Source organism: Ochotona princeps, chromosome 29 (assembly GCF_030435755.1).
Source record: "Ochotona princeps isolate mOchPri1 chromosome 29, mOchPri1.hap1, whole genome shotgun sequence".
In the NCBI taxonomy this organism is placed as follows: Eukaryota; Metazoa; Chordata; class Mammalia; order Lagomorpha; family Ochotonidae; genus Ochotona; species Ochotona princeps.
Window position 1 is genome coordinate 17,230,048 of NC_080860.1, and position 12,971 is coordinate 17,243,018.

At 47.2% G+C, this 12,971-nt stretch overlaps 1 protein-coding gene across 5 annotated transcripts in view; it reads right to left on the reverse strand.

Annotated features, from left to right (window-relative positions):
• The window catches only part of EIF4ENIF1 (eukaryotic translation initiation factor 4E nuclear import factor 1), a 49,876-nt gene that overhangs the window by 14,258 nt on the left and 22,647 nt on the right, over positions 1-12,971 (reverse strand). For all 5 annotated transcript variants that reach the window (XM_004592006.3, XM_058656945.1, XM_004592005.3 and 2 more), the window contains exons 5-7: positions 11,985-12,271; positions 11,504-11,705; positions 6,899-7,074 (exon numbers count right to left, since the gene is read on the reverse strand). In XM_004592006.3, the coding sequence (XP_004592063.2) occupies positions 6,899-7,074; positions 11,504-11,705; positions 11,985-12,271 (665 nt within the window). The remainder of the gene's footprint in view (positions 1-6,898; positions 7,075-11,503; positions 11,706-11,984; positions 12,272-12,971) is intronic.

Below are 12,971 nucleotides of genomic sequence, written 5' to 3' on the forward strand. Positions count from 1 at the left end.
CAAAGGGAATAAAAAAGTTAACATGTAAAAGGATATTTTAACTGATTTCTAGTTTATCTAAGTTTAACAAGTACTTTTCAAGTTTTTTTTCTTCTTTTAAAGTAAACTTCCTTAGTTTCAGTTTAGTAAAAATGACAATTAAATGATATACTAAGACCAGAAATAATTTCAACATTTTAAAAACATTTTTAAAGATTCGTTCTATTAACAGTCCTCTAAAAAGAAAATTCATTATGCTGGAAGGCAGAACAACAGAGGAGCAGAGATGGTCAGGCTGCTGGCTCACTGCCTGCACTGGCTGCCCTAGCTAGGGCGGGTGAGGCCACAGCCCTGGCCAGAACTCCACTGGGGCCTCCTCATGCTAGGCCTAAGCCCTAGCATGAGTAGAGTAGAATTTTCAATTCTACTCTATCATAAATCCGTTTAAAACCTAAGCTGATACTTATGCAGTATACTTGAAAGTTGACAGCTAACACACATTCTAAAAGATGAGGTGCATCCTTAGAATCAAGGCACATAGTCGCCTTCCTATATCCTGATGAACACAGAATTTTTTTAAAGATTTTCTTATTTATTTTTATTGGAGAGGCAGATATGCAGAGAAAGGAGATATGAAAGATCCTCTGTCTGAGGGTTCACTCCCCAGCTGGCTGCAACGGCCGGAGCTGAGCCTACTCGAAGCCAGGAGCTTCTTCTGGGTCTCCTGCACAGGTACAGGGTCCCAAGGTTTTGTGCCGTCCCCTACTCCCCTCCCAGGCCGCAAGCAGGGAGGTGGTCAGGAAATGGAGCATCTGGGACATGAACCGGCGCCCATATGGGATCCTGGTGCATGTAAAGTAAGGACTTCCAACCACTAGGCTACTGTTCTTAGAATGTTTTCTAAAAACTAGTACCACTGTACGGACAGAACTGGCGAATTTACCTGGAAGTCTGAATCCCACAGTTTTCTAAGTTTAGCAGTGGAAGATTAGATTTACATTTTTATTATTATCTGGAAGAAAACTTGTAAGCCATACTCAAATTAAGTCAAAAAATACTCATCTTTGAGGAATTTTAAGCAAAGAGCCTAATCTGATAATTATTTCTGGAATTTCCATCTTCAGAGAAATTAACTTCAATATACTCCACTTACAGATTCTTACATGTTAAGTAATGCTGAATTCCAAGTACACCAATTTTGCATCAATTAAAAATGTGAAAGCATTATAAGTGATACTTCAGTGTAAACTGAAACCTTACAAAAAAAACATACAGGGCTCAGTGTGGTAGCCTAGTGACTAAATCCTCACTTTGCACATGCCAGGATCCGACATGGGAGCCGGTTCTAATCCCGGCACCCCCGCTTCCCATGCAGCCCCCTGCCTGTGGTCTGGGAAAGCAGTTGAGGACTGTTCAAGGCCTGCACCCATCTGGAAGACCCAGAAAAACCTGGCTTCAGATCAGCACAGCTCTGGCCGTTGGCGCCACTTGGGTAGTGAACCATCAGATGAAAGATCTTTTTCTCTGTCTCCTCCTCTCTATATATCTAATTTTCCAATAAAAATAAATCTTAAAAAAATCTTACTGATAAACAGGCACTAAAAATGGAAATGCTATATTCAAAATATTTATATGTTTTAAAGAAGTTGTACAAACATCAAATATGGTGGCTTTGCTTGCAATTTGAACAAACAATTATTTTTAAACCCCGACAGAGAATCTTCCTTGTGCTGGCTCGTTCTCTCAACTGCCCACAACTGCCAGAGCTCGGCCAGGCCAAAGCCAGGAAATGAGAACTCCAACAGGGTCTTGCTATACGGATGTCAGTGACCTCACTGCCTGAGCCATCCCCTGCTGCCCCAGCATTCACATTAACAGGCAAGTTGGAATTGAGTGGAACAGGGAGGGTGGGGTCCTGTGGTACAGCGAGTTCAGCCACTGTGTGAGAAAGCCACACTGGAATACTGGGCCGTGTCCTGGCTGCTCCTGTGTGCCTCCGGGTTGCTCTAGCAACCGCTGATTCAGCTTCCTGCCAGCGCACTCCGGGAGACAGTGGATGGCTGACGTGCTGGGCCCCTGCCACCCACAGGGAGATCCAGGAGTTCCAGGCTTCCCCACGGCCCACCCCACCTTGGCTGCTGCTAGCAGACAGAAAATAATCATTGTGAAGTTTTTAGCTTGTCTACATTTTTGTTGTTATCAGCATGTCTTCATGGTCTCCAAATTTTGAGTTACTTGTAAAAACTTCCTCCAAGATATCCATGTCTTCTAAAAGAATGCCAAAACTTACCAACCATTCATTACATAGTTGTCAAATCAGTGTGGCAATCAGTGTTTTGGTGAAACAGGTAAAGCTGCTGCTGGCAGCAGTGGCACCAAACATGGGTGCTGGCTCAAGGGGAGCCGTGGCTGCTCCATGTCCGACCCAGCTCCTTGCTAAGGAGTTGGGAAAGCAGAGGAACATGGCCCAAGTGCAGCCCCTCCACCCAAATGGCCCAAAGTCATCTTGGGGGTGAAAGATGCTCTCTGTCTCTCCTAACTTAGTCATTTAGGTAAATAAATCTTAAAAACAGAAATTCAAGAAAATAATGTGTGAAAAGATACTTAGCTTCTCTCATGTTGAAAGGAAATATTCTCAGGGCCCAGTGTGGTAGCCTAGTGGCTAAAGTCATCACCTAGAAAGCGCCAGGATCCTATATGGGTGCTGGTTTGTGTCCTGTCTGCTCCACTTCCCATCCAGCTCCTGCCTGTGGCCTGGCAGAACAGTAGAGGATGGCCCAAAGCCTTGGGACCCTGTACCTGCCTGGAAGAAGTTCCTGGCTTCAGATCAGCTCAGCTCTGACCGTTGCGGTCACGTGGGGAGTGAACCAGTGGATGGAAGAATTTGTTTCTCCTCTCTGTAAATCTGCCTTTCCAATAAAAATAAAAATCTTAAAAGAAAAAAAAAATACTTCAAATAAAAATAAATCATTGTGCCTCAAGAAATCAAGATTTTGAGAGCATCATTTTTTTTTTTTAAAGATTTATTTTTATTGGAAAGGCTGATATACAGAGAGGAGAGACAGGAGATCTTTCCTCCAATGATTCACTCCCCAAGTGACTGCAGTGGCCGGTGCTGTGCTGATCTGAAGCCAGGAGCCAGGAGCCTCTTCCGGGTCTCCCACATGCACGTACAGGGTCCCAAGGCTTTGGGCCGTCCTCAACTGCTTTCCCAGGCCACAAGCAGGGAGCTGGATGGGAAGCAGGGCTGCTGGGATTACAACTGGCACCCATATGGGATCTTGGCGTGTTCAAGGCAAGGACTTTAGCCACTACGCCACCGCGCAAGCCCCCAGTTTTTAAAGATTTATTTTATTTTTATTGGAAAGTCAGATACACAGAGAGGAGGAGACAGAGAGGAAGATCTTCTATCCAATGATTCACTCCCCAAGCGCCTGCTGTAACAGCCAGAGCTGCACTCATCTGAAGCCTGGAGCCAGGAGCCAGGAGCCAGGAGCCTCTTCTCTAGGTCTCCCACTCAAGTACAGGGTCCCAAGGCTTTGAGTCATCTTTGAATGCTTTTCCAGGCCACAAGTAGGGTACTGGATTGAAAGTGGGGCTGCCAGGATTAGAACCTGTGTCTATATGGGATTCTGGCACATGCAAGGTAAGCACTTTAGCTGCTAGGCTACCACACCGGCCCTCTTTTCTTTTTTTTTTTAATGATTGATTTTTATTTGAGAGACAGACTTACAAACTTACAAAGAGACAGAAAAATCTTCTGTCTGCTGCTTCACCCCCCAAATGGCCACAATGGCTGGAGCTGAGGCAATCCAAAGCCAGGTGCCACAGGAGTCTCCCATGTTGGTTCAGGTGCCCAAGGCTTTGGGCTATTGTGCATTGTTTTTCCAGGCCACAAGCAGGGAGCAGAATGGGAAGTAGAGCAGCCAGGACCTCAACTGGCACCTATATGGGATGCTGGTGCTTGTAGGAGGAGGATTAGCCAACTGAGCTATCATATAGGCTTCAGACCAGTCAGTTTTTATCTAAATTAAGATCACTTCTGAATTTGACCCTTATGGTCACAGTTAACCAAAAGACTACTGGCTAGCAGATAGCAGACTTCTACTTAACTAACTGCTAGAATTTCAGCCATATAAGCCAACAGCTGCTGTGGTTGGCTGGAAGCTACACTGCACACATTCCCATGCAGCGCAATGCTGTATAGACAAGCGCCGATGGACAGTAAACCAAGCGGGAGCGAATGCTCAGAAACATTTATAGCAAGTTGGTATTCTTGATCCATTTATACTTTACATCGAAATATAATGAAAGGGAACTAAAAGTCTTAACTCTAGAACTTCTTGCTCACCTCTAGCTGCCTGTCCTCTGGGTCTACGAGGAGTCGGCAGATGGCAAAGGGGACGAGTTCATGCTGCCTACTCTCTGGTGCCTAGTCTTGTCTGTGAATGCTACTGAATGAAATAACGAGCAGTTACAATTAAGGGACAGAATTTAAGTTAAATTCCACGAGCCATTGATTCTAAAAGGTCAAACAAATATTTGGTGCTGTAAACAGAGCCATCTGTTTGTTCTGTTTTTTGGCCAAATGGCTCTTCAATATCTTATCTTGGGACCTGGTACTGTGACACAGCAGGTAAAGCTGCTGTCTATGGTGCCAGCATCCTATACTGGCACTAGTTTGTATCCCAAGTGCTTGGGGTACTGCTTCCCACGTGGGAGACCTGGAATAACTCCTGGCTTTGGCCTGGGTCAGCCCTGGTCATTGCAGCCAGCTGAAGGTGAACCAGTGCATGCAAGACCTCTGTTCCATCTCTAACTCCTGACCTTCAAATAAATCTTTGTCAGCATATGTAACTTTTTTCTATGCACTTTCAGCAACCACAGAAAAAACTTACTCTATGCATAAACCATAGTTACATCTTTTCTTAAAAAATTCAGTAATGTAGGGCCCGGCATGATAGTCTAGAGGCTAAAGTCCTCGCCTTGCATTGGCTGGGATTCCATATGGGTGCTGGTTTGTATCCCAGCTGCTCCACTTCCCTTCCAACTCCCTGCTTGTGACCTGGGAAAGCATTCGAGGATGGCCTTGGGACCCTGCACCCACATGGGAGACATGGAGGAAGCTCCTGGCTCCTGGCTTCATACCCATCCATTGCTGCCACTTGGAGAGTGAGTCATCAGACAGAAGATCTTCCTCTGTCTCTCCTCCTCTGTGTATATCTGACTTTGCAATAAAAGCAAAATAAGTCTTAAAAAAAAAAAACCCTGTCTCTCCTTCTTTCTGTAAATCTGACTTTCCAATAAAAATAAATCTTAAAAAACCTCACAAAACTCAGCAATGTTATAATTAATAAATAATGAAGCAACTGTTCACTCCCAGCTGGTCACAATGAACAGGCCAAAACCAGAAGCTTCTCTTGAGCTTCTCACTCGGGAGGCAGGCCCCCAACAATTTGGACCATTCTTCTACTGATTTTTCTAGGCCATTACAAGGGAGCTGGACTGAAGCGCAGCAGCCAGGACTGGAACCAGTGCTCAAATGCGATGTTGCTGTCGCAAGTGGTAACTGTACCTGCTATACGATGCCTGACCCAACCTACTGTTTCTAAAAGTCCAGAAAGATTAGACCTCAAGAGTTCAATGCCAACACTGTTCAGTCTTCAAGATCCTTTTCAGTAAGGGTTTCTGGAACCATCATATCCCAAAAAGTACCACCTAACCAGAGAACCTGTTCCAGGAAATGTAAGCCAGCATGATATCACAGCACTTTCTTACAATAAATGCTTCACTACAAACCAAGGGGTGATGCATTTAGCACAGCAGTTAAGACGCTACCATCCCCTACCAGAGCGCCTGGTTTGAGTCCCAGCTCCTCCACTCTGCTTCAGCTTTCTGCTAGTGTGCTTGCTGCCTGGGAGGTGTCCGTTGATGGCTCATGTGCTGTGCTTCCTGGGCAGCCTAGCCTAGTGTAAGACGGACTGAGTTATTACCTGGCCCACCCCTCCTTGTTGTGGGTATCTGGTGACTGAATTAGCAGATGGAAGATCTCTGTTTCTATATTTTAGGTAAAATGAAAATAAATACACACACACGCCCCACCCTACTTATGAATTCAGAAGAGTTTAAAAAAGAAAACTGGGGTAGGCCTGGCGCCATGGCTTAGTGGCTAAATCCTCGCCCTGCATGCTCTAGCATCCCATATAGGGGGTGGTTTGTGTCCTGGCTGCTCCATTTCTCTTCCAGTTCCCTGCTTGTGGGCTGGGAAAGCAGGTGAGGATGGCCCAAAACCTTGGGACCTTGCACCCACGTGGGAGATCTGGAAGAAGCTTCTGGCTCCTGACTGGCTCAGCACCAGCCACTGTGGCCACTTGGGGGACAAATCAGTAGGTGAAAGATCTTTATCTTTCCTCTTCTCAGTAAATCTACCTTTCCAATAAAAACAAACCTGTAAAAACAAACAAACAAACAAAAAAATGGGGACTGTGTGCCTAGTGGTTATGACGCCCGTATCCATATCAGAATCCCTGGGTTCAACTCCCAGCTCTGCTCCTGATTCCAGCTTCCTGTTGATGCGCACCCTGGGAGGCAGAGAAAATGGCTAAAGTAACTGAGTTACTGAATTCACATGCGAGACCCAGAGTAACTGTCGAACTCCCGGCTGTGGTCAGGAGTAAGCGCTCCTTTTCTGCTTCTCTAAGACGTTTCTTGGTTCAACGGTGCCAGCTTAGAAAGGCCTAACTGATATAGAATTCTTTTTTGGTCATTTCCATTGACGATATGGAAACAAAGCTAATCAAAATTCACATATTTAAAGCCAAAACCCCCAAAGCATCTAGCGAAAGATCTTAAACACTAAGATCAGATTGAACCCTACAGTTGCTCTATCCGCATGTAATAAGTGTGCTGCTACACTCACCGAAGCCAAGCATGGCACCTTATCAAGGTTAAAGAACTCATTAAAGTCAAATTCTCCTGGAGACTGCTCAGGCAAGACAGCTTCCCTTGGCACTTCCTGATCAGCAGCAGGCTCCTGTGCAAGGATGACCTCCACCTCATCCTCTTCGGCCACGCCTCCATTGCACTCGACTAGGCCTGAAAGCAAAACCAGCACAAACAGTTTCATCAGGGGAACCAGTCTGGTCTCTCTGTGGCTTTGGCCTTCAACACACATGCAGAAGAGTCACCGAGACCGTTATGAGCTGACTTCTTGTGCAGTTAGTGCACTGATCAGCGCCAACACCATCTCTCCGCCTCCCTTCTATGGGAGACAGGGCAGGACAAAAAGCCACAGTAATAAGCCAACAAGCCAGTTCGCAAACACAATGGGGAAGGCTTAGGCTTTAGGGTCCCCTTCCTAAAGTACTTGCAAGTTTTCTAGAATGTAATGGGTTCTTCTTCTAATGGGAATACTTTATTTCTAAAATCACATCAACTGAGTGATTTCATTAATCAGTTTACAAACTGGGAGAGTGTGAGTAGTTCCCAGCTGCTGTTTTATTTCCCCAGCGCCCACAACAGCCAGGCCTGGGCTGGGCTACACCAGATCCAGCAGCCAGAACTCAACCTACGTCTCCCATGTGGGTGGCAGGAACTGCAATTACTTGAGCCATCGCCTGCTGCTTCTAAGGGTGTGCCATCAGCAAGAAATCAGAATTAAGAGCAAACAGAGAACTGAACCCAGACACTCCAACATGGGAAATGGGCGTCTTCCTTGCTAGGTTAGACACGAGCCCCAAGCATTCTCCCCGCAAACATAACTGAAGGAACACGCCTCTGCCTCTGCCACAAACCTGTCCCATCACTTTAACGCACAGGTCAACAGCCTAAGGTTTGCACAAATGTGAAAGCTGGCAGGAGAGCCATTGTCATTTGACTATGGGTTGGCTGAAGCTCATGCCTGCGGGTCAAGTTCATGTCACCTACTGAGAAGGCTGCTTCCTGTCTACCCATCCTTGTGCTACCAAGTAGCTTTTCTGCCTAACCCATGCATTATCCCTGATTACCCAGCATTCTACAACAGTAACTCTGGTGAGACTGGGCTGTCCAAGGGATGGTAACTTGCTACAGTATAGTAATGGCTGCATTTAGAATCAATCATGTTCAGCCTTTCTCTGTTCTCAAAGTAAGGGATGGGCCCAGTGTGATAGCCTACTGGCTAAATCTTCACTTTGCATCTGCTGGGATCCCATATGGCTACCAGTTTGTATCCTGGCTGCTCCACTTCCCATTCAGCTCTCTCCTTATGGCTTGGCAAAGCAGTGGAGAATGGCCTTAGGACCCTGCATCTGCATGGGAGAGCCGGAACAATCTCCTGGCTTTGGATCGGCACAGTTGTGGCCATTGTGGCCACTTGGGGAGTGAACCAGCGGATGCAAGATCTTTCTGTCTCTCCTCTCTATATATCTGACTTTGCAATAAAAATAAATCTTTAAAAAAAAAAAACAAAAATAACCAAAGTAAGGGTTAAGTCAATCCATCAGATACTAACATTTAAATCATCTAATATTTTAGTTTAGCCAGAGAGTAAGCAAAAAGGCAAAATCCTTAAGATAAAAACCAAAAATTTTCAATTGAAGAGCTTTTGTTAAAACAAAAAGAAACACTAGTCATTTAATGTTTTGTCTGACAAACAGAACTCCCAAAGCCCCTCTGGCAAAAGCACCCATCAGAGACCCGCTGGTAGTTGCCAAGTTCATGGTTGACACTCAAGTCTTCCTAGAAGAAAAAAATGAAGTGCTGAAAGCTGGACCCAGCCCTTCTGAAAAGTCTCAACAATTATGCAGTCCTGACATTCTAGATCAAGAGGGACTAAATGTAAACTCTGCTTTCATTCCAATAACCCAAAAATCTTGACAGCAATGAAACAGCTGACTGGTAGGGCGGCTGGCCTCCCCAAATGCTCCACATTAGCAAGTGGAGAAAAGGTAAACTCCAGGATGGCCCGTGCTCCCCCGTGGGGCCACCTGCTGCCTCAGGACCCTGAGCCTGTGCAGTGTTCACAACACCCAGAGGCACACAGATGAGGCAGGAGGTCTCTCCAGTGCATCCGTCAGTACACGCTTGTTTTGCCAGGCACCAGTGGCAAACGCTGCTTCTTCAAGACTAAGAGTTAAATGGAAATGCCTGCTTCGGGGCTTTATGGGCAAAGTAACAGCCCCAAGAAAGTAACCACTGTAACGCCTAATCAACATCAAGCTTCTCCCTGACCCATGTTGATCTACTGGGACCTGCCTGTCCACTTTGGGACAAGTAGTAAACACCATGCTATAGTTCTGATGTCCAATTTTAGGATGACAGCAGGAGAGTGTGTCTGTACTTTGCTTAGACATCCACACTAGGAGCTTCTTAGTTATTTTTGTGTTCAGACTGGATATCTCCACAGATGAGTACTCTTCGAAAATACCAAGAAGGGTGTTCCACACGTACTATCATGCCAGCATCGAGTTCTCTGGAAAGCAGACTGGGCCTGACCACTGAGTGTGGCACTATCGAGTGACAATGTACACAGGCAGAGTCCACTTACTGCGACAAACCCAAAAGTTAGGGACCCAGGGAAGGATGGCTAACAACACTTTAGAATCAGCGCATGCTTTCTTTCAAGCAGACAAAATCCAGCCTTTCTTTTCCCATCCTTTAACCATTTCTGCATATTCTGACTGTTCCAACGCCTTCCTATAACCTAGCCCTGGGCCATGGGAAGGTGTAACACCAGGCCTGCAACAGGAACCCAGCCTGCCTTGTTCGTCACTGCTCCCAGTGACAACAGGGACCACAGGGTCTCTGCCCCAGCAGCCTGATGGAAGGCTGGACACAGACACAAAGGGCACGCGTCACCCTTCCCTGGGAGCAACACTTGGGCTTGTTCACCTCCTTTCACTTTTTTTTAGCCAAGATCAATCTACAGAGTGCTGGTTTATTTTATACACTAGCTCAGACAGCCTAGAGACCTTCTGCCATTAACTAGCAGGGTGAGCCAGGTCCCTGGACTCGAGGCTTTGATGTGGCCTCTATGTGGGAGGGTCTCATGCCAGCCCCTCTCCTCAGGCCCTCATCCCTGCCTGGAAGGAGGAGCCCCTTCCAGTCTGTCTCACCTCTCTGGCTCCTTCATTTGTTGATAGGAGAGTGGCTGCCATCTAGATTTCAACTCAGCTAAGGACAACAGTGATCCTCTCATTCAGGGAAAGCCACACTGCAGCTGCTTTAGTCCAAATGAAACAAGACAAAGGCAACTGCATGAGCAAGGTTTCTGAAGATCGCTGCACACACACAGTGGCAACATCTTCCTGTATTTCAGGATTTATCACAGAAAGAGGAGCACTGGGAAGTCTCCCTTCTTCTCTTTATCCTTCTGAGTAAAGTTCACTAGCCCAATTCAGCTTCGGTATTAACACAGCTTTTCCCGTCTAGTGTCTGGTCTCTGCCTGAGGGATTTTATAGTTCACATGAAGACTGAAAGGAATGAGAACTTGGGGTAAGTGTCCAGTGGAGAACAAGGTCCCATGGGGACACTTGGCTTCTTCTCCAGCGTCCTGCTGCTGCAGATCCTGGGCAGCTGGTGGCAGTGATGCTGGCTTCCTGCCCTAACTGCAGGGGGCCTGCATGGAGCTTCTGCGTCCCAGCTCTGTCTCTCAGCCTAGCCGTCACGGGCATTTGAGAAAGTAAGCTACCAGGCAGGAGCTCTGTCTCTGTGCCGCCCAGGTAATAACCCTGCAAGTCCTCCCAGGCAGACTGTTTTTACCTTACACAGCAAGAAGCCCACCAATTCATTCCAATTCTACCAGTGCATCCTATCTCAGCAGCAGCCCCAGTACTCAAACCTGGTTCTCTATCGAGGCCCTGCACTGGCCACACCTGACCCAGGTCACCACCCCGCACCTGCAACAGGCACGCATACATGTAGTTTTGGCTCCTTCAGCTTAGCAAGGGAGATGTTCAGCCCTATCTTTTAGCTGAGGAAGCTAAATTTGGGAGAAGTCATCACAGAGAGCTAGCAAGGTCTATCCCTGTGGGGAAGGAGGTGGGCTTTGAAGCTCCACAAGCATCATGTTGAGTTTCCAAGTTCACTACTTAACTTCCCTCATGGATCGCAGACAAGATACACAGGCCTCAAACGTGAGCTTCCGCTTGTCCTTGTACGGAATGGGCCCAGCACTACACACACTGACACAGTGGTACTAGACGAACTGAATATACAGGTAAAGCACGCTGTGCCTAGTACACGTGCAGTCCAACTCCCCTCTCACCATTATTTTGTACCCTGTGTTTCTGACTTTGGGAGACCTTTCATTCTTTTCTGGTGCATGGTGCTCACAGGGTACTGTGAGGCATTTCTGGTTAGTAACTAGGCAGCCAGACCAAGTACAGCCTGCACTCAGTGAATTCTCATATAGAAACCAGTTTCAAAATCAGGCTGTGACACTCACAAACCTGCCACTTCCTAACAAGCTGTGTCCATCCTTGTGTGCTGGTCACAGGCCGTTTCAGAACAACATTCAACTTCCCTCCCCGCGCTGGCGCTGACCTTCCTTCACGGAGGCCGTCCTTCGCCTGGTCCTTTTTCTCCCCTTGTGATCTTCTTCTAGGATCTTATCATCAAATCCAGTAAGTTCAATGGTTTCCGACTGACTGGTGGGTCCGGCTGAAAACCACTCCGGTTCTTCTTCTGTGTAAGAATCATTTCTTCTACGCTCGCCAAACACACGCTTACTATCCCCAAACTCTCTCTGGAAAAGTATACAAAGATTAAAAAAAAAAAAGTAGAGTTCTGGTTAAAGCATTTCCACGTCAATCACAGTCTTAACAAACTATTAAGTGGACACTCAACTATGCTGGAGACGTGAGGCCTGTCACCATGGGTCACTCCCTCCCCACCAGCTCTCTCCACTCCCGTCTGGTTTAAGAGCGGGCCATATCTATCCAGGTCCTCACAGTCCCGCAGTACAAAGGCAGTGAGCATCAAGTCCCCAAGCACGCGAGGCACCCGCTGGGTCTAGCTGACAAACCCGGAAGCGCTTGTCCTTGTAGTCCCTCTCGCGGTCGCGGTCTCTCAGGTCCCGGAGGTCCTTATCACTGAGACGGTGATCCTTCTCAAAGGTCCGAGCCGAGATGATCCTGCCGCTGCCGATCCTGCGGCCCCCGAGCAGGCGAAGTCCATCACTGTCTTTCTCCAGGGGACTCCCTGAACGCCGGGAGCTGACAGCAGCGGTCACGTGGCAGCCGCCGCCAAAGCTTCGTCTCTGCGGGCTGAGGACAACGTCTAGGTCGTCTTCCTTCACGCGCTCCCGTGGATCTGGAAAGCAGTGGGGCAAAGCTGAGCACAAAGGAAACAAGGGTGTTTTCTCGTGTGGGTTCTAAGTCCACAGCTGGCGGGAGGAGGGGAAGGGTCGGAAGAGCCATCACAGAAGCTGGGCTTCTCGACAGACTCAGGTTCACAAGACTTACTCCTGCTTTCTCTTCGCGGTAATATACACTGTCAGTGACAGACGACTCGCCATGATGAGTCTCTAATGTATTTTGTCTAAATCCTTACCTATGTGACTACTAGCAAGTGTTTGGTCAACTAATGAACAGCGATAACTGTCAGTATTAGGAAAAAAAAAACCACTCAGAAAGTCAAAAGGCAAGTCTGGCAATGATAGCCTCATGGCTAGAGTCCTCCCCTTGCATGTGCCGGGATCCCATATGGGCACTGGTTCGTATCCCGGCTGCTCCACTTCCCTTCCAGCTCCCTGCTTGTGGCCTGGGAAAGCAGTCGAGGATGACCTAAATGGGACTCTGCACCAGCGAGGGAGATCCGGAAGATGCTCCTAGCTCCTAGCTTTGGATCAGCTCAGTCCCAGCTGCTGTGGTTACTTAGAGAATGAATCAGCAGATGGAAGATCTTTCTGTTTCTCCTTCTCTGTAAATCTGACTTTTCAATAAAAAATAGAAAAGAAGAAAAAGAAAACCAGAAGACATCAGGGCCCTAGTGTTGGGTCACAGTGGGTTGA